The following is a 22,982-nucleotide window of genomic DNA, read 5'->3' as shown; positions in this document are numbered from 1 at the left end:
TCCGTTCATTTCAGTGTACTCATCACTAATGACTGTTCTCTAACTAAAATCCTGACAAATCAATGAAATAAGAACGAATATTCTATAATTCTAAACCGCAGCTATTCATGAAGTAGTGGTATGTAATTATAAACTGATTTCTAGCTGCTATCGGATTGTGCTCGAAAAATAATAGTAACATTCTTGTAGTACGTGCTCTTATGAAACTAAAACGCCAAAACAATGACCAAAATAAACAGAATTTATTAAATATTATTAGTTTGTTTTTTGGAATTTCGCACAAAGCTACTCGAGGGCTATCTTTGTTAGCCGTCCCTAATTTAGCAGTGTAAGACTAGAGGGAAGGCAGCTAGTCATCACCACCCACCGCCAACTCTTGGGCTACTCTTTTACCAACGAATAGTGGGATTGACCGTAACATTATACGCCCCCACGGCTGGGAGGGCGAGCATGTTTAGCACGACGGGGGCGCGAACCCGCGACCCTCGGATTATGAGTCGCACGCCTTACGCGCTTGGCCATGCCAGGCCTAAATATTATTAGATGAAAAGTAAACGACCTTTTTTATTGACCCAGCATGGCCAGGTTTAACCGATTAAGGCATTCGACTCGTAATCCGAGGGTCGCGGGTTGGAAACCCCGCCACACCAAACATGCTCGCCCCTTCAGCCGTTGGGGCGTTATAAAGTTATGGTCAATCCCACTATTCTTTGGTAAAAGAGTAGCTCAAGAGTTAGCGGTTGGTAGTGATAACTAGCTGCCTTCCCTCCAGTCTTACACTGCTAAATTAGGGACGGCGAGCGCAGATAGCTGTCGTGTAGCTTTGCGCGAAATTCAAACCAAACCCCAAAAAACTTTTATCCTAACATTATTGCTAAAACATTATCCAAACCTCAAAGAAATAGAAGGCAGCCATTGTGTGTTTCCTGAATACAAACTATTTTACAAAATAAAATTAAGTGATTGTGAATAGTAAATTAATGCCTAATCTTAAAATAACTTTAAATATAAAACGCTATTTCAAATTAAACCCAACTTCCAGGATTCTTCTGATTCTAAATATTTCTTTGAGCTCAAGTTACATGTTATGCTCACCCTGCCCGTTCAAAAAGTTAACATTTTAATGCCGGTGGGAGTCACAGTATAGATTTTTTTTTTTAATCTTAAGAGACTAAATCCTGGCATCATAGAAAGGGAATTCTGGGAGAGTAAAGCTCTCCATTAAGGGTTTGCCGTCATCACGGTAGACATAACACTACATGTTGAAGTCACATTTCTGTGTTATTTTATGCTCCCAGGTGGCTCAGTGTTACGTCTGCGGGCTTATAGCACAAAAACCAGGTTTTAATATCTGTGGTGGGTGCATCAAGATAAATGAGCATTAAGTGATATGTAATAGACGACTATGGCAGAGCTTTTGCTTTCGACAGTTGATCCAGAATGAAAATGATAATACTTGCCCTATATGAGTGATTATATTGTGACAACTTTTCATTCAACGGAACAGCTTATTAATGTTCTACTTTTTTCTGGAACAGGTACTTGTTAACAACCACAATTCCAACTAAGGAATATGGCAAACGATATAAATTAAAATCTACTTGAGGAAAATAGTGCCTTGCTATTAACCATGAGACTTTAAAATATATTGCTGTCAGCTATATTTCTAATGTCGTAATTTATATGTTAGCTGGAATGCGCATAATGTTAAAGCAGGCCTAGAAAGTTTTAAGTTGATGTCAAGTTTTTCTCATACATTTCAAGCTAGATTTAAAAATGAGAGAATTGACACAAGAGTGGAATGATTTGAAAGATACTCAAGGAGTTAGGTAGAGTTGTTTCAATATACAAAGCAGAATCATACAATGTGTTTTTTGACAGGGTCATACCGTGGGTAATGCAAGCAGTGCAATCATACAGAGCACCAATTCGAAAGGGGACGACAATTGGCCAACTAACTAATAAAGAGATTGGGTAGGGGTGTACCAAATTTATATGTCGCACAAAGTACAATCAAACATTGGTACGACACTGATTTTCATGAAGTATTTGTATCTATGTTTTTATATCATTAACTGTGTTACTTTGCATGTAACTTGGTTCTACATTAGTCGTAGTATTATTAGAGGTTTGAACGTCATTTATAGCGTAGGCCTACAACAAGTTACGCCAGTGTACAAGTGTTTATGTTTATATAAACATAAAGGGAGGAAGAAAGTAGTTTTTATAATTTGTTTTACTATAGTTAATATCATTTTTAAAATAGGCCTAAAATAATTGGTGACAGTGTACGAATGTTCTAGCTTGTATAAATGTTAAGGGAAGAAATAAAATAATTTATCATTTGTTTTACGTCAGTTAATGTGATTTGTAACACATGCCTTCAACAATCTAAAACACTGTATAAGTGTTCAAGTTTGTAGTTTCGTAAAAGGAGAAAATAAACAAAATCGTCATAGCTTATATAGTTTGGATGTTGAATTATTTTCACAAAAAGGTCTAAAATAATCAACCAATTTTCTCAATTCTTCCAGACTATTATTAGAGGGTGTTGATACTCCAGTACTTTAGGACCTGATATCTCTATAACTACTGTTAACTCATCTGTGGCCTTAATAGATTTTAGTTCTATTTTCAATTTCAGAGCTTCCTTAAAAAATATACTTATACTGTGCCTCAGCATGAGGTTCGCCAGTCGGGAGTAGTGGAGGCACTTTGCAATAACTTAAGAGTACGCTAAAAAATTTATTGAAAAATAATGAAGTATTAAAATTTTCCTTTTACTAAAGAGTGAGTGTAAAAGCTTTAAAGCTTTGAAGCAGTGGCGGCGCCAAGGAGGGGCTTGAGCCCCCCTCAGCCCCCCAATATTGTTACCTACATATATTCATAAAATATGGAAAACACAATCGTCGTTGTTGCTTAACAATTAACATCAAAGAGACATAGATTTGTAGAACTCAACGTCTTCATTAAGACGGAAGTATGTGTCCTGCGTCCCATAGCAACGTATTGAATGCACTGAAACTCATGCGCTGCATTGCCGCTCCCTGTGTAATGCCATTCTATCTTGAGCTTTGACAAAGATTAGACAACCACGTTGATTTTAAGTTACAACAGATCATCAGGGATTTTAGTTGATAAACCAAAGGTTTTACAGGTATTTATCCATTAATTTCATTTATCTTTTATTGAAAAGTAAAACATAGCATGCATATATAAGTGTATTGTGTATAGGTCAAAACTATGAAGCATTTCTAATTTGTAACAATGAATTATTAATCAGAGTATGAGTTTCCAATGAAAAATGCATTGAAAACGCAGTTCAAAATAGCACACATTTCTGATATGTACCTTGGCATTTAGATGGAGGAAAACCGACATTACATAGATGCCGTAATAGATGCACTGCTCTAAACAGCCTGCCAGAATGAAGCCCAAAGAGGTCACAGGGAAGGTAGTCATTCAGATAACAGGGACAATTTCCTGGAACTTCTTGACATGATTTCCAGGTATGATGAAATCGTGTAGAAGAAGCTGAGTGGTTCTGGCAATGCCAAGTACACGCACCATGATATCCAAAACAAACTGCTTGACATCATAGCTGGAATGATCAGGAAGAATATCAGCAAAGAGGTTATGGAAGCTGAGCATTTTGCTCTAATGGTGGATGAAACAAAGGATGTGAACAAACAAGAACAATTGTCCATTGTGGTAAGGTATCTCCACCAACAGTGCATTCACGAGGAGTTCTTGGATTTCACAGCTGATGAGGGTCTGGATGCAGATTCATTGCTCAAGAAAATAATGGAGACTCTGGTTAAATGTGGTATTGACCATAATGCCTGCATTGGCCAGTGCTATGATGGAGCTCCAGCCATGTCAGGGCACATCAATGGCGTACAGGAGAGGTTCAGGAGAGAGGTGTCTCAGACTGTGTATGTCAACTGCTATACACACAGGCTAGTTGATTGTGTGCACAACGTCCAGGCTGCAGCAGAGTTCTTTGTGACAATTCAGAAGCTGTACAAATTCTTCTCTACATCGGTTGTGTATGAAGAATTTCTGAAGGTACAGTTTGTTTGTTTGTTTTGGAATTTCGCACAAAGCTACTCGAGGGCTATCTGTGCTAGCTGTCCCTAATTTAGCAGTGTAAGACTAGAGGGAAGGCAGCTAGTCATCACCACCCACCGCCAACTCTTGGGCTACTCTTTTACCAACGAATAGTGGGATTGACCGTAACATTATACACCCCCACGGCTGGGAGGGCGAGCATGTTTAGCACGACGGGGGCGCGAACCCGCGACCCTCGGATTACGAGTCGCACGCCTTACGCGCTAGGCCATGCCGGGCCATTGAAGGTACAGAAGGAGCTTGAACCCGTGAACCAGCACATAGAGTTGAAGCGACTGTCAGACACAAGATGAGCCTGCCAACATGCTGCTTGTTTGGCTGTGAAAAGAACCTCTCTGCCATTGTGACAACCCTAAAGTGTCTTGTGGAGGGGGACAATGTCCACAGAGCCACTGAATCAAAAGGCCTGTGCATCCTCCTAGATCAGCAGTTCGTAACCAGTCTAGTGGCCATAGAAAAACTACTGCTGATGACTAAACAGCTATCAGACCACCTCCAGTCACCTGACCTGCAGCTGGCCTCTGCAGAGGACCTAGTACAATCTGTCATCTCTGGTCTCTCAGAAATGAGAACTGAAGCAGCATAAAAAGACTTGGAAGAGTCTGCTGAGGATATATGTAAGAAAGTGGGAATATGCACTGAGACAGTGCATCAAGATGAACAGCGATCTGCCCCCAAACACCTGGACGAACTCATAATCACATCTAGTTCTGGTCAAAGAGATGAATCAACACCAGATGCCAGGAGACACACCTTCTATGCCATCATAGACAGGATGCTCAACGAGCTGAATAGGAGATTCTCTTCTGATGCCTGCAGTGTTCTAATGGGTGCAACTGCATTGAACCCCAAAAACTCCACATTTCTGGACAAGCAAGCACTCTTAGGAATGACAGCAAACTATGGTGTGGCAGAGGATGACCTCGCAGTGGTGGTCTACCAGCTGAACCTGCTAATTGCCAGGAAGAAAGACAAGGGGCAGGAAGTATCTACACCATTGGAGCTTGCAACCATGCTGGAGCCATACAAGGATGCCTTCATGAATCTCCACAAACTTGTATGCATCGCTCTGACTCTGCCTGTCACTTCAACTGCCCGTGAGAGAAGTTTCGCATGTCTGAAGCTTCTCAAGACAAACTTGCGCAACAGCAGTGGTAACAACCGCACCAGCAACCTTGGTGTCATGTCAGTAAACTTCAGGAGGGCAAAACAACTTGATATTGATACTGTTATAGACACATTTGCTGCCAATCACCAGAACAGGCGCATTGTTTTGAAGTAATATTGACTATAAACACAACATGATGAAAGATAGTTAGCCTGATAGTGACCTTACTTTTTCTCAGAGTGTATTAACTTCACATGGGATAATTCGTTTCTGCTATGTAAACTATGTCTTTATGTTATATTTCTTTCGATTTGTAGCTTTACTCTTAATGGTATATTAAATGTTCAATCTAAGCTAATCTTGATTTTCTTTATTATTATGTATTACCTTGGGTGGAATTTAGGTGAGCTTCCTCTTTTACATATACGCATATTTTCATAAACAGATTATTTCTAATTTGTAATAATGAATTATTAATCAGAGTATGAGTTTCCAATGAAAACTGCATTAAAAACGCAGTTCAAAATAGCACACATTTCTGATATGCACCTTGGCATTTACATTATTATAATTTACCATCTATACTTCATATTGATGGCAGTTTGGGAAGCCCCTCCACAGTTTACCTCAGCCCTCCCAACGAAAATATCCTCGCGCCGTCACTGCTTTGAAGGACCAGATGGCCCATGTGGTCTGTATGTTATTTTAATTTACTAGCTTCTTACTTTGAATCTTGATTATAACTTTTTAGGAGTTAACACTGTGATAATTAATTTAATCAAGACAGTATTTTGTTCTCCGATGCCAATTCACTAGCATAGCCTAATTTCTTTTTTGAGTTTGTATAATATAATTGTTAATACTATTCTATATTCCAGGAAAATTCCGTCCTAATCGACAGTAATTCAAACAAGAAACCACATAAAAAGTGACATCAAATGTTAAACACGTAGCAGATAATTATTAAAATAATGAGTCAGTACTTACGTCTCAGAGCAACAGAATATTTCTTAAAACTCTACTAGGATCAGTTTTGGGAAGGTTATGTAACTTCAAAAACATTAGAAAGTTTTATTTATTTATTTATACTTTATCCAATTTCTTTCATTTCTATATGTTCAGTACTTGAAGTAACTTTCCTCTCATTCTATATTTTAGTTTAATAATTGTCAAGTGCTTAATATGTAATGTTTAACATAACTGTGCAAATTTTTCTTGAATTTTACATTTTATTTATATAAGCTTTTTATCTTAAATTTTGAGCAAAACGTTCGAAATATATGTTCCTCATTAAATTCTTAATCTGGTCGAGATTTTAATTTTTGTAAATTATGTAATGGTGAATTTAAGCTTGAACGTACATTGACGATAGTGGCATTATCGTAAACACCCGTCTTATTTATGCAAAACGGTGGTAGAGGGCACTTAATTCAAGCAAACACCCATCTCGCTTACGGTCTTCGAGACTAGCAGCTAGGATTAAAAATGAATGTTGATATGATTTCTTAATGAAAATAATTTGTTTTTCTGTGTTCGGCTTTAAATATATTATTATTTATTAGTTGGAAAATCAAAAGTACAAGGTATTGAAATACTTTATTTTATATTATCCATATATGCAGTTTTAAAATGATAAATTAAGCTCATTGGACTTTAGATTGATTGCAGACGAGTCAGACGTTCAGTGAGTTAAACTGTTAAAACTGAAGTTGTGTCAGAGTGTCCTAACTATATACTTTACAGATTACAGTTACAGATAACTTATTTAAAATTAAGCCAGAGTTACTGAAAGTTAAACACTGCATTAATGCCTGATTAAGGGTAAGGCGCATTCATTTAGAAATTCTGATAAATTGTGATATACTGTAGTCTTGCATAGATATATCATGTGAACAACAACGGATCGTCTGGTCCTAAAAGTTCATCGAGGTCGTTCTTACACAATCACCACTGATGAACAGTTAGTAAGCAAAATTTAATACTGATTATGATTAAATCTCCTAATATTGTAACCTGTAAGATAAGCTATAGTATTTGCATAGTGTGAACAAAATCTTCGGGTAGCTTGCGTTTTTGTAACGGTGATAGTAAGTAGTTGGCTAGGTTGCCTTTAATATTTTGCATTATATCTTGATGCAAGAAATTGCCAGTAATTTTGGTGAAATTTGTAAGTGGTTATAAAAATGTATGTCTTTTTAGAATGCAGATGTATTAAGTGCTAAAAAATAATAACTTTATTAAATAGTAGAAGTAAATTGGATTCCTCTAAATAAAGAGGTGCATAGAAAATTAATTTTGCATGAGAAAGCAAAGGGAGGGGGTAATTGGGCCTTTTTTTTAAAGTGTGACTAATGGGATATGTTAGGAGTGTTTTGGGATTTTTAATTTTATCAAACATAAATATCTTTATTTGTAAATTTCTGATGACATTAATATTGTTGAAGTAAGAGCAGTGTGATTTCGTTCTTTAAGAACAACTAATATTGTTGAAGTTAGAGCAGTGTGATTTGGTTCTTTTTGAACAAGCTAGGTAGTCTTTTGAAGGCTGTAGAATATATTTTACTGTTGTTAACTTGAAAATTTACTTAGTTGCTAGCATAGTAACTGCTCCTTAACATCCACTTATTGTGTTGTAGCTCCATAACATAGCTTGGTCTTCTACAACTGGGATTTTCATTTATATGCATTTATGGATTCTTAGCAGTATTTCAAATTATATGTACATTATAATTTTTTGTGGGATTTTTTATTGATGAAATTAATAATAAATTGTACAGTGAGACTAAGATTCAAGCTGTTATAATTATTGGATATTTTAAATGTACATGTGTAAATTGGGAAGTATCAGTCAAGTCACAAGGGAAATAAGTTTCTTGAAATTATTGTGGATGATTTTATATACTAGTAAATATTGAGTATGGAAGTCTGAAGTGTAGAGATGTGTTACAAATAAAAAAACTACAAGAAAGCTGTAGGAGATGTAACAAGAATTATCAGATGTGAAGTTTTTATATATTTGGGACACTCTTTGTTATAGAAAATAAACAAAAAGGCTGTTTCCAAGTAAAAGACTAGGATGCCTCACAAGACATATAATGGATAAACTTAAAGAAAACATTATGAATGTAAATAGTTTAAATTGACTAGGCATAGAGGATTGTAGAATATTGAGAGAGCTGGTCAGATAGGGTATTAGGAAATTGAAAGGGATGTGTATGGAAAAAGACTGGCTGAAAGTGAAAAAATTAACACAATTTTAGGATGGGAAAAGGACAACTGAGAAATGAGAAAGTCTAATTTCTTATGTTTTAAATGGCTCAGTTAAATTCAACTATTATCTTTCCAGTTTAGACTTAAACAATATTCTTTGTTCTGAGTAGATTTAAATATGAACTAGTAAAGACAAATTTGGGAAGTTTAGAAGAGATATGAGGCTCATAGACCAGGTAATGTTTCCACAACAGTTTTGAAGGAGGTTATGGATTGGAAGTTCTTTAATAGTAGGTATGTACTAGAGGATTGGAAGACTGTTATACCTACATTCAAGGGAGGTGATAAAAATTGCTGTAGTAATTATGGACCTTTTAGTCTTAAATCTGTGGTGGAAAAGTGTTTGGAATTTAAAAAACCTCTTACAAAGTTATTTAACAATCTTTAAATTTTTTGAAATTGTCAACATGGTTCCACTATGGACAAACCTTGTCTTACTAATGTGTTGATGTTCTATGAAGAGGTTGCTGCTTATTTATATGAGTGTGCAGGTGTGGATTTGGTATATCTGGATTTTGAGGACACTTCAAAAGTTGTTACTTGTTAAGCTAACTGAGTGTGGGAGTATGGGTGTCTTATAAGGTACAAAAATGCTGGAAGAAAATCGAGGGTTGTTGTAAACAGGAGTTCAGTCAAACTGGATTAATGTCAGAAGTGGCATGCCTCAGTGTTCAATGTTAGGGCCTTTCTTGATTTATGTCAGTGACACAGATGAAGGAATGTTCAATAAATTGCTCAGATTTGTTGGTGATTTTAAGACTTTGGTGTTGCTGATTGTAAAGATGATAGCATTGCTTTACAAATGAGCTTAGTTCATTTAGTGAGCTGGGCAAATAAATGGCAGATAGCTTTTGACTACAGTATAAACAAGGTAATGGATACTGAATATTGCAGTTTGATTTAAAGTATGATTATGATGGGAGTAAACTTATAAGTAAGTGTTATAGAATAAGATAATGTTCTGGTATCAGTTTCTTAAGCTATCCAATCAATGTGCTGTTAATAATAGCAGGAAAGAATAGGATTTTAGATTGTCTGCAGAAACATTGAATATAACTTTAAACTTATTTCATTGTATAGGTCACTAATTAGGTCACAGGTGGAGTTCAGGGGTACTTAGAAAGGGCATTAAACTGTTGGAAAAGATTCAATGTTTCTAGGGTACCTAGAATGGAAAGATTGTTATTCAAGGATAGATCAAGATCTCTGAAATTGTTCTCTCTGGATAAAGGAAAAGTTGAAGGGGTATCTGATTGAAGTGTTTAACTTTGTTAAGGGATTTAGTCATGTTGATTACATCATATTAGTGTCGGAGATGCCAACCAATACGAGTTGAACGTAATCATTACGATTTTGGTGTATACATTATGACTATAAGCTCATACAGACAAATATTAAGACTTGTTGCAACTCATTATTATATATTATATAGGCCTATACAATAAAGTGATGAATTGTTCCCCCAGGGCTTGAAGTGGAGTGAAAAGAAAATTTCTAGTGAGATACAAATAAATTTTGATAATAAATAAAAGACATAGCCCAAATGGTTACTTGCAATAATCATGTTTGTGCTTGAAATAATAAAAAAATATTTATATCTCCAACGTCTACCAATAGTTTGAGTACGGTGCTTCTCCACACTGGGTACATGGGGGGAATTCATAGTTACGTAATCAGTGCTTGCGTAGATGGGTATTTCTTGTTTTCTAAGTGGCATAGAAACACCAATGAGATTGTTCATAAGATGGAAAAAAGGAGGCCTCATTCACCAGGTTGTCTTGTTTCTGGCAAATCTAAAAGGACTAAACTGTGAATCAAAAATTTAGGAAAGAGTATAGTGCAAAATATCCAGTCATTGCATCAAAAGTCAGTGACAGTTATGCATTTTGTACAGTTTGTCACATCGATTTTTCTGTGGTGCAAGGCAGGATAAATGATTGTTCCAGACATACAAAATCGGCATCTCACCAATAAAAGGCTGAAGCGAAGACAAAAATGATGCAGATAACGACATTTATGTGTAAGAATTCAGAATATGAAACAGTCATAAATGAGCAATCTATAGCAGTAATAAATAATAATAGTTATAATTATAAACAGCTTAGAGACATTGGTCAGGCCTAGTAGCCACAAATGATAAAGGGCTCTGTCTACAATCATTATGCTCAGTCATTTGAAATAGTTGGCATCTCTATAGTATTGAACTAACAAGATCAGAACTGTCAATTTTAGCAGGATAGGAATTATCTTCAGGTGTGAATTTTTAACTTTCTAGCAGGGTAGTTGGTCTTTTTTTAGTCATCTCTCGGCCCACTTACCTAGTTTAAACTCAAGTTTCTGAACTACATATGTAAAATATTTAAATGTTCAGGATTTTGCGTGAGCATTTATTAGAAAAATTAGAAATACGTGAATTGAAGATGGAAAACTTTCAAAATGTTGTCCTCTGCACTTGGTTTTTTTCTACAAGCAGTTGCAGTCAATTCTAGTAAACTCATCATTAATACTGTGCTAAAGAATTAACTTATTGTTTTCATCTTTTCCTTATGGTATTTGATCTTTATAAACCAGCAATAAAGTTAAAACTAAATGGTGTAAATGTAACACTTGCCAACATGATGACTTGATGATCTGCTGAAATGACAGTCAAGTAAATGAGAATTTTTTCATAAGCAGCTCTCATTGGATAACTTTTCATGTGTTAGTTACATAAACACCAATAAATCAGTGGTTACTGATCTCTGAAATTCAACTTGTTATAATGGAAAGTGAAAGTTTTTCACACAAGAGTAGCAAAGATAGCTATCTGATTAATCAATTCTTCAATAATACGTCTTGATCAATATAAGGTTAAATAATCAATTAAAATTATAACTAAATTGAGTAATGTTACAAAAGCAATAATCAAAATTAGTGGTTCTGATTATTGCAATTAAGTCTTGTGTAAGTAATTAATTATGAGCTCCATGATCAATTAATTACTAAATCTCGTTAATTGCTCATCTCTAACAGTGAGTGCTTATCTAGACTCCTGTTACTCTGAAGTATTTTTCTTGTGCCTGTGTTGACTACTGTTACTCATATTTTTATTGGTACATATTAAGTGAAAAAGGAATACAGTGAAATTGTAGTAACTCCAGACTTGCTTGTTAAAGGCAGACTAAAATGTTACAAACCTATGTTGACATCAACACATGATTAAACCCATGTTACAAAGTTAATACGTCTCTAAACAGTGTACATGTTACTTTAATACTTAAATCCATGTCACAAGGTATGTCTAAACAGCAGATGTTACCAAAGTACCATGGTATCAGTACTTGGTTAAACCCTTGTTACAAAGTTAGTTATGTATCCAAATAGTGTATCTATTACCAACATGTGACCTGATGTGCAGTTACAAAATTACATTAGCCACTACAAGTAGTTGTATAAAGTAAGTCAAACTGTTACATTTTTTTTTTTTTTTTTTTCAGATGTCGCTGTTGGGTTGGGGATGGGCTGGAATGGTGTTATGTCTGGTAGTTTCTACGTTTGGAATGTGGTCATTGTTTTACTTGTTAATGTGTGTAGGTTTGTATGTTGCAGGGTGAGTATACATGTTTAGTGGACATTCATGGAATTTGTTATAGATTACATTTGAACATAGTCTTAGAAGAAAGTCAGCATGAAATATATTTAAAGAATAGAAGAATTAGTTACACACTTGGTGAACCAATTCTAATAAATTTAACCCCATAATTTTGTTGTTAATTTAATGCATTTGTAAAACCAAAAATTACTTACTGATGTAATACCAATGTAAAGAATATACAACTTGCACTTTCAGTTCCAAATGCTGTATGGAGTTTAAAACTTTGAAGAAGTTTCACGTGTAAAACAAAAATAAACAAATATGAAATTGATCAAAAGTAAACAAGCCAAATATGTATATAAAATTAAAATTAAATACTGAATTTTTCAGCTTTGTTTAGTATTTAAGTTAAATTCATGTGAATAGACATTTAGTATGAACATTCAAGGATAAAGATTGTTATTGAAGTCAATAAATATTTCAAGTAAGTTTTTTTGAAGTAAAACATTTGTTATTTAATTCTTTCACATTTTGTTAAATTAAGGAGCAATACCACATTTTGAAGTTCTAGTCTTTACTATTGTAATGTACTACAACCTGTATGGATTAGGTTTATTTGATTAAAAGATTTTGCTGTTCCTGTTGTGACTTAGTTCATTTAAGTTTGATTTAAATCAAAGTTTTGTTTTTTAGATTGTTTAAGCTCTGTTCTATTTGTAAACAACATTTATGCAGTGAAATGTTTTCGCTTTTTAAGCTGGCTTATCATAGTTTAAAGAAACTCGTGAGTATTTTAAAACAATAATTACTTAATACACAATTTTAAAAATAAGTTTCCAATCTCAAAAGTACATTAAAATACAAGTAACTTACCATGCAGTATTAAAATACCAGCAACTTACTACACAGTATTGAAATCAGTTAAAAACCTGATGAGACTGGTCTCGTACATTCTACATGTTTTGACATACATCAGTGTGTCACCTTCAGGACTTTAATGTTATGTAAGATAACCCTTATTTGTACAATTACACTATGTAACACAAATTTTGTTCTTGGATAGTATGTGTTATTTCTTAATTGCTTATGTTGTAAAAGTACAGAAAATGAACATTATTCCCTTCAAACTTTGCTTTTGTGACCTGGATAATGAAATTTAGAAATTAACCTATTTTTCTATTTAAAAATGGGCAAATTTGCACATTTTCATTTACATAAGGTCTGAATAAAACAACATATGAATCAAGATTTACATGTATTTATACTAAAGTTATGCAAAAATGTTTAGAAGTGGGTAGTTTTTCGAGATTTGTGACTGTAATGTAAATCACTTTCACATATCAGCCCCCAAATATAGTCTTCTATCGTGTTTTCATTGTACGCTCTTTGGTGGCAGCTTTCAAAGTCCAGTATATCTTTGTGGAAGTACTCGCCTTGCTCCTCTGAGTATGCTCCCATGTTCTTCTTGAACTTATCAAGATGAGGATCAAGGATATGCAGCCCATTTTGCTGTAGTTCTTCACCAGACCCTCAACCAGTTCTACATAAATTTTGGCCTTGTGATTGCTCAAGAGGTCCTGAACCATTGTAACAAACCTGCTCCAACCTTTTTTTTTTCCTTCCTACTGAGCTTCTTGGGGAATTCTATGCACTTCAGGATTTTTATTTGTGGTCCAATGAAGACACCAGCTTTGACCTTTGCCTCAGACAGCTTAGGTAAGAAGTTTTGAATGTACTTGAAGGCTGCAGACTCCTTATCAATAGCTGTGATAAATTATTTCATAAGACCCAATTTTATGTGCAATGGTGGGAATAAATTCTTCTGGAGGTCCACTAGTGGCTCACATTTGACATTGTGCTTCTTCAGAGAGAACTTGGTCTATTGTGGCCAGTGCTTCCTGTTGTAGTACACTGCAGTGCTGTCCCAAAGGCAAAGATAAGAGGGAAACTTGGTGAAGCCTCCTTGGAGACCCATCAGGAATGCTACCATTTTAAATTCTAGAATAACCTCCCAGCCATACTCATTATACTTCAAGGCAAGGTCTATACACTGTTGTATTTCTCTTTGAAGTGCATGAGCCAGGGAAAGAGACAGATACTTCTACCTATTATCGAGCAGCACAGCTTTGACGTTTCTGGATGAGCTATCAGTGAAGAGGCTCCACTCATTTGGCTTACAGGTAATTCCAATTGCCTCAAAAAGACTGGATACATTGTGGCAGAAGCAGAGCCCATCTTGGCAAGTGAAAAAGCTTAAACAATGTCATTGATGCTTCCTCTGACTTGTGACTTGCACACTTTCATCTAACAAATCCCACTCCTTGAGCCTAGGTGTCAAAAGCTTGGCATTCTTTGGTTGAGGTACTATGGTTTCTCTCTCTAGCTGCACCTCTGAAATTGTAAGCTGTATCTTTGATGTCTATCTTTTCTTCTGATCTGCTGCTCTATTTTGAGGATGGCTGCTTTCTCTCTGGTGGAATGGGTACAGGGAGCTCAGGGCAATGTGGCACTGGGGTGATAGTTGGTGGAAGGTCCAGATACATGATTGTAGATGCATTCTTGCCATCCTGATGTTTGGAAGGGTCCACCATGCAGAAGCAGCAATAGCTTGAGTGGTCAGTGGGTTCACGCCAAATTCTTGGAATAGCGAACTTCATGGCTCTCTTTTCCCCTGGGTACCATCCTGCAAACGAGCAAAATAAAATTGTTATTATGAAGAATAAATTTTTCATCCACAACTAATCTGTAAAAGGTTCATGCAAAATATTTTATATGTGATATTTTTCTATACTGTTGGAAATTTAAAAAAATTAAAAGATTTAAATTTTTAATGGTCTAAAATTTGTATAATATAAAATCTTATGATTTAAGCAAGCAAAAATTCTTACCTTCTATAGAGTTTTTTTTTGCAGTACTCGCAGGTAAAATGAGGTGCCCAGGTTTGTCTTGATCCCTGACAGGCATGTCGAAATATGCCTTGTAGGCTTCACACATTTTAGCAGATGCTGTCACAGAGTACTTTTTTGCTCTTGTCTTGATAAATTGGCCACATACATAGCAGAATACTTGCAGCTTCTTGATGCCATCTTTGATAAAATCAGAAAGGTTTTGGTTCACTTAGGTAGCTAGAACTAAACTGAAGTGATAAGTGGTGAGCTCCTGTATTACTATGTATTCCATTACTATGGAAAGTTCTAGAAAATTCTTTTAAGTTCTACAACATTCTAGAAAGTTCTTAAATTCTTGTAAGTTTGAGAAAGTTCTTTATCAGCTACTTAGCACTGAATATACCTGAAATGTTCTGGAAAATGGGTAAATTTGACAATTTTATTACCTAGGTCACAAAAGCAAAGTTTGAAGAGAAAAATAGTTCTTTTCCACTCACTTTAGACATAAGCAATTGGAAAATAATACTTTCTGCTCAGGAACAAAAAGAAGTAAAAATTTTGTTACATAGTGTTATCAGAAGACTGATTTACATATTAAAGAATTTTGTCATCTACTAAGAACATTATCATCGGGTCTGTCATTTAATAATTTAAATTTTTCTTTTTTTTATGTTTAATTATCTCAATAGATTCACATTTATTCATATTAATTAAATTTCCAGGTTGAGCTAAAATAAGTTTTTTCCCATTGAATTAAATGTTTAGTTTCACTGATATGTCTCACTAAAGGTGAAATAGAAATATTGTTTTTAATATCTTTTGTGTTTATTGATTCTAAATTTAAAATTTCTTTATCCCATGTAAGCTATTTTATATTCATGATATTCTATAAATACCTAATTTTTTCATTAAATCAGTTTTATTTTTAACTGTATTAAGAATTTGACTAACTTTGTTTATTGGTTTGTATAATGGAAAAAATATTCATTTTTTTTTTTTTCATTATTTGACAGGATAAGCCTGGTATAAATGATAGTATCAAATGTTCTTTACTTTTTTCAGCAAATGGTTTTAACTTAATATTTTTATTTCCTGTTTCTTAGTTTCTCAATGGTTTGGCAACAACAGTAGGATTAAAACCTCTTTTTACAGCTGTGTCTATTTAATAATAACTGTTAATACCATCCTGTTTACAAAATTTTAATATTTTATCCACATAAGAGTAAAAACCAGTTTTTGAGATTTAGTGTGATAAGATTTTTGATGTGGTGGAATGATTACAGAGAAAGCTTTACAATAAATGGTAGTTTCCAGTTTATCCTTATTTTTACTCACTAAAATATAAAAAAGTAAACTATTTGTCACAATTTTATAATTAAATCTTATAGAATTACCAATGTTATTAAGGTTATTAGCAAAATTAACTGGTTCATGTGTACCATGCTGCCAAATTAGAAGTGTCATTGACCAACCAAACTTCAGGTCTTTTATGCACTTTTTTTTAGTAGTTAACTTTGAAAACTGTCCATAAATAAATCACAGTAACAGTGATAAAGGAGAACCAACAGCTGAACCTCTGTTCTGTTTTTAAACTTTGTTATTAATTTACGAAGGGTTTTCAACACATACTTTTACTAGGTTAATCATATCCATTATTTCTAAGACTAAGTTACTATTTTCTTTCAATTTTTTCTCACATCATGCAATAGCATTTTTCACAGATACTTTAGTGAATATTGATGCAACATCTAACAATACTGAAATATCTTTTTGATGTAAAATTATATGCTGAATTATTTCCATAATTTCAAATGAATTATGAAAGTTGGATTTGTTTTGATTTCTTAATCAGAATTTTTTAGATACAAATTTTGCTACATTATAAGTTCAACTCTTAATAATGGATACAGTAGGTCTGAAACTATTACCTGTTTTGTGAGCTTTAGGTAAAGCATATAATCTAGGTAAAGTTGCTTGTAGTTAAACTTTCCTTTTTATAAGATGTTATGGAACTCATAATTTTTTCTTTAACTATTACATGAAGTTTATTTGTAGGATTAATATTCTCATACACACCTTTCAAACTTTTTTTATCTCTAGAAATATAATCATTTTTATTGAGAATTACAGTTTGTCCACCTTTTATTTTTTTTAATTTAAAATTATCTAATAAAGTACAATATTTGCTTCTAACGATATGCTCTTTTTCATTATTTAATTTTTTCAAGTTAGTTTCTATTTCAATTATGATATCCTTTTTAAGAACTTTTATTGGACCAAGTGAGAAATTTAGACATCTGTATGAAACATCAATCTGTTTACCATTTAGGATTAAATCTGATTTATTTCTAACTTAGGGTTATATAAAAACTGTTGTATTTCTCTAGCAATGAATTTATTTCATAACATTCTTCATTCTTAGCTAGTAGTTTTCAACATTTTCTTCAACATAATTTTACACTTAGTATTTTTCTATGTAGTTAGTTATCTATGACTTCCTTTCCCATACCATCCAGTCTTCAGTCATTTCTTTAGATAAGAGTTAAATCTAATAATTTCATTTTTGTTTTCTTTCTCAGCTTATGAAACTTTTTTGTTGAACCACAGTATTCAGTATCTTATTTTTTGTCTTCTCAAGTTGATAGTGTAATATTGCAATGCAGTTTTATAAATTTCCCATCAATTTGTTTACATTAAGAGATGTAGTTGTTGAAGAAATTTTTTAAATTCTAGTTTTTGTCTTGTTTAAGGAAACTTAAAATGAATCTGGCTTGTCTTTGTCTACTTTTCACAGTTGTCACAGGTTAAGCAGGTTATTTATACAGAAGTACTATATATGTGTAATATGTCCTTATTTTACAGTAGTCACATTTTAAGTAGGGCTATTTATGTAGTAAGACTATACTTCTGTAATGTGTTCATATTTTACAGTAGTTGCATTTTAAGTAGGGTTATTTATGTGGTAATACTATACTTGTGTAACATGTTCATATTTTACAGCAGTCGAGGTTTAAGTAGGGTTATTTATATGCAAGTACTATACTTGGACAATGTGTCCATATTTTATAGTAGTTAATCAGTGAACACAGGTGGCCCTGGTACCTCATTCTCAGTTAAATAGCTTTTTTCATGCTCTGACACAATACATCTTCAAGCATGTGGACCATCATTAATTAGGTTAAGTGTTTTTAATAGGTTTATTTTTGATTATTTAAAATTTTTATTCTTAAATATATTGTTGATATTCCAGATATGACATATTTTCATTTAATAGAAAAAGCTTGTAATTTTGTATCTAAATACAAATGGTTCAGGGCAGTATACTGTAAGTTTTGCAAAATATTTTCAAACATACACGTCTAACTTTTCAAAATTTAATTATTTTTACCAGTTTATGATAAATTGGAAATCAACTTTATGGATGTTTACATTTAATTCTGATGCCGATATAATGAAGCTGTAACATTTGTAGTCTGTATCTTTGTAACAAAAGTTCAATATTTGATAGCTATCATTCTGAAAACTTAGCATTTTGTAGAAGTCTTTGAATGGTTCTAGAACTTTTATGATTATATTTAATGTTCTTTGTTGCATCTTGTAGCTGTCTGACGTCATTGTATATACCTCCGAAGGTACCTCAAGTTGTTACAGTTGGATTTGAGTCTTGGAGTGGTGGCACCCAGGTGCTCCAGGTATAATTGTGTAATGTAACATCAAAGCATTGACAGCTTCATCTGTTGAAACAGTATTGCTACTATTACAATTAAGTTAAAGTACACAAATACAAACCATTGAAACAATTTAATGTTAATGTATGTGTATGATGTATACAACATTTCCACTCTGTGTCGTGAGTGTGGACAAGTAGTGAAATAATATCAGGACTTGTTTCTGATACTATGTGTCACCATGTTAAAATAGAACTGAACTAAATGTGATAATAGTGGTGCTTTTGTTGTGGACTTTGTTTCTAGTAATAGCAAAACTTTCTTTGATTTTTTTAAACTAAACTTGCTTCAATGTTTACTAAATGACAAGATGTTGAACATGTTTTATATTCATTAGAACCAGAATGTAGGTTTTATGTTTTTTAAAAAGTAAATAAAATGAGAAAAGAATGTGGCTATGATTTTAATAACACAATCCTTCCATGGACATTTTAATTTTCAGGCTTAATTGAAAACTTGCAGTAAAAATATCTTTGTATTTCAAATATGTTTTTATTGGTTTGATTGTTCAAAGGGTTGAAAGTTCAGTTGTAAGTGATTTATATGTTTACACTCTGTGTGTTAGTAATTTACCATATGTAGATTAACTATGTAGCAAGCTTTGATGATGGTCATAAAATTTTCTAAACACTGTCATATTACAAGTTTGTAGAATAGCAACCAGAGTATAGCTGTAGAGATTATTGAACTTTATTTTAACTAATTGTGATAAAATTAATTAAAACAATAAGTTATGTTAAAAACAAAGCTTAGAAAAGTGGAGTTTGCTTATCCAAAAATAACAAACTGTAATGACATTCCAATGAGGGAGTTGAATGATGCTGAGTATGAATAAATGACATTAAAAAGTTCTGCCAGAACTAGTTTAGAGCATTAACAGTGTTCTATTCTTGAAAAGAGTTATAGTTGTAATATGTAATGTTTCTACACATACCATGCTTTTTAATTGAAAAACTGAAACTGAAGTAAAAACATATCTGCTGCTGTGTTTGTTTACTGAACTTCATTTGACCAAAAATAAAAATAGTAAAACACCTCCAGAATTGTGCATAGATTTATTGGAACGCACATTAAAAGTTTTTCACTAACAATCTAAGTAAGTTTTGTCTAATTTAACCAGACTGTTCTTAGTTTTAGTTCTCAAGTTAAAAATTAATGCTATTGAATAATTGGTTAAAGTATTAGTTTTTGTGGATTAGTTTTGTTTATAAAGTTAACTTCTGTGCTTATATAACAGTAATAACAATCACACAAGTACATAAAAAAATGCCACTGTTTTTCAGTTTTAGAAATTCTGAAAATTGTAAATAAAAAAAAGAATATTTTAAATTAGTGTGGTCATTTTTTTCAGTGACAAATTATTTTTTTTTAAGAAATAGCAGTAGAATGTAAACATTAACATATATTTAACTTTATAAAATCTTTATTTTACAGAATTGTAGGTTTTATTGTACTGTTTTCAAAATGTCTCAGTATTATGATTTCTGTTTGGGAGATGTTAAAAAGCAGAAGTGTTTCATCAATATTTTTGCATGTTCTATACTTTTATTTAGGCACTTAGTCACTTAGAGAGCCATTGAAGAGACAGAAACATGATAAAAGGCTCACTGGTGCCAATATCATTGATGAACCACTTCAAGAGGTATATACATTACTTTCTTAGAATTTGTTGATATGGGATAAGGGGCAAGATGAATGAAGATGCTGGATGTGGGTTCACAATTTCTACATGAGGTGCAACTTATTGAGGTTATCATTATTTCTGTCAACATCTCATTATTCTGATGTGAGGACATGTTTAAACATGTGATGCTATTTATTGAAGTTACTGTTATTTCTGTTAACATTTGTCTATACTGATGTGAGGACATGTTGTTTAAACAACAATGAACATGTGATGCCACTTATTGAGGCTACTGTTTTTTTTTTAACATCTAACTATATGAATGTGAGGACATTTCCAGTGTTATTTAAGAAGTTATCTGACATTTTTGTTTGTTTCTTGTTAAGCACAAACATACATAATATGCTGTCTGTTCCATGACCACTGAGGATATTTAAGCCAAATTTTTAACTCTGTAAACTATCAGACTTGTGTTCTATGTGTGTTAAACTTCTGAATGTCTGAATTATGATACCAGTGTTGAGAACAGCTGATGATGAAACATGAAATGTGTTTAGTGAGGTTGTATAATTTTAGATACCTACTAAATCTAGAGAAAAAATGGTTTTTAAAATTGTTGAGCTTTGATCTGATGCAGGGCCAGATTATTTATTAGGCATAACTGGCACAGTTCCTAGGGCTTATGAAAAGTATAGGTCCATGAAAATTTTCATTAAAAGTTGATCTTAAAGGGTCAAAAAATAAACATGAAAGACACATTTTACTGAAAAAATTTTATTACATCTTTAAGTTATACAATATATTTTGTATATGTGCATTACTTTGTGTATTTACATTCACATAAATATACAACTGATATTTTACTACAGTGTATGAACACACACAAACAGCAAGTATACATTATACACATAAATACTTGCATTTCACACCAGCATTTATAATTTATCTAACTTTTGATTTAAGTTTATGGCTGTTAGGTCCTATGATCATCTTGATCTGATACTGATCCCGTGCAAGTAATAATCAATAAATTCTGAGGGAAGAGAAATATAATTTGAAACTACTGCTGTAGTGTGTGCAAGTCTACTCTGACTTGTTTGTTCTTTGTGATTTTACTCTCATGTGACCACATGTTTTTGTGTAAAGTAATTCTCTTGTTATCCACAATTATCCACTTGTAAATTGTATTTCAACCTTTTGTCTTTTTATGTTTCTAAATCTAATTTGAAAAATTAATTTTGTGATCCTGTTTCCATGAAACCTGTTAATTCCAGTAACTGTTTTTTATACCATTATGACAGTGTGTTGAAAGACAAAATATGTATTGTGCAGAGGAAGTTTAATCATAAAGTTGTATTCCACTAATTTGATTTTTCATTTTTTAGTTGCATGACAGTTATTTTATTCTTATGAAGTTTGGTGTGGTTGTTACTCTGGTTATTCTTAAAACACAGTTAAGTGTTGTACTTTTATTACACATTTGGCTTGTAAAAGTCATGTATGTCAAAAAACAAATTTTACAAATTCAGATAAGTTTTAAAACTACATAAACAGTTTTTACAGAATGTGGAGCAACATTCTGTAAACATTTTCATGGAAAGCACAGATCTTGAAAGCAATGGTCTTGCATGATTTGGAAACAACACTGACCATTTTAGTGATATCATTGCTTTTTATCTGCAAATTAAAATAGTCTGAGTTATTAGGCCTAAATGATACAGAACTAAAGATGTGTAAAAGTGGTATAAACTGAACACCAATTCCCATGTGTAATTGTTTGTTCTGTACAATGAGTAAAAATAAGATTGTGTAAACATTTCTGTCTCAGTTCATAACAGAACAAATCTCTTTAGAAGAAGACAAACATATTAGTTTAAGACATTATATGTAAAGAAGCATAGAAAAAAAATATTGCTTCTTATTATTGATCACTGCAGTAGGAAATATGTCACAAACTTGTGTCTGATAATTCTTCCAAAACATTACAAATCCAGCCAGATGTGATCTACTGGGTATCATGTTAGACTGCAGATGATTAGTGTGCATACCACTGACACAAAATTTTTTTTAGCTTCCCAGTTTGTTTTTGTGAGTGTGTTTATAAGTGTAAGGTCAAATCCTACTATTTGATTAAAGTATTCTTAATCAGTTGCTTTTCCACTGATCTATTAATTAAGAATTAGAGACAACTAATGCAGATAACTCTGGAGTTATTCTGGATGAATATCTGAAATAAACCACACCTAAACTAAGCCAACTTTCCGGTTTGAATATCATGTACATCTGACATTTCTGGAATCTGATACAAAAACTGTTACTTTTAGTATATTTGCTACTTTTACAAATATGTATGGTGAGAGTAAGTTATTATACATATAATAACAGTAAAAAAATTTTTTTAAATTAAATATTCTTCTAACAAATAAATAGTAAAATTTTTAGTCATCCAAATTTACATTGATTTGATCTTAACTTGATGTATCATTTTAAATGGCAGTTCCTTCACACACACACACACACACACACACACACACAGAATCAGCATCATTTAGAATCAGCATCTTTTGCTGTAACTTCAATACTTTATGGCTTATCCAAGCTGTTTATTAGATGCACCTTTTGATTTGTTGGAATAGGGATTTTTTTACTGTTTATTTCA

The 22,982-nt window shown here is 32.9% G+C and overlaps 1 protein-coding gene across 6 annotated transcripts in view; it reads left to right on the top strand.

Annotated features, from left to right (window-relative positions):
* The first annotated feature begins 6,669 nt into the window (after window positions 1–6,669).
* The window catches only part of LOC143252433 (sorting nexin-13-like), a 70,720-nt gene continuing 54,407 nt past the window's right edge, over window positions 6,670–22,982 (top strand). For 4 of the 6 annotated variants that reach the window (XM_076504525.1, XM_076504526.1, XM_076504522.1 and 1 more), the window contains exons 1-4: window positions 6,670–6,822; window positions 11,986–12,098; window positions 18,573–18,663; window positions 20,253–20,341. In XM_076504525.1, the coding sequence (XP_076360640.1) occupies window positions 20,292–20,341 (50 nt within the window). In that variant the 5' untranslated portion in view covers window positions 6,670–6,822; window positions 11,986–12,098; window positions 18,573–18,663; window positions 20,253–20,291. Of the gene's footprint in view, window positions 6,823–7,182; window positions 7,204–8,723; window positions 8,744–11,985; window positions 12,099–18,572; window positions 18,664–20,252; window positions 20,342–22,982 lie in introns of those variants that run through there. The other 2 variants (XM_076504524.1, XM_076504523.1) reach the window with 2 other exon arrangements.

This window comes from Tachypleus tridentatus, chromosome 6, assembly GCF_004210375.1.
Source record: "Tachypleus tridentatus isolate NWPU-2018 chromosome 6, ASM421037v1, whole genome shotgun sequence".
In the NCBI taxonomy this organism is placed as follows: Eukaryota; Metazoa; Arthropoda; class Merostomata; order Xiphosura; family Limulidae; genus Tachypleus; species Tachypleus tridentatus.
The sequence above is the reverse complement of the archived record's forward strand: the minus strand, read 5'-3'. Positions and strand labels throughout refer to the sequence as shown.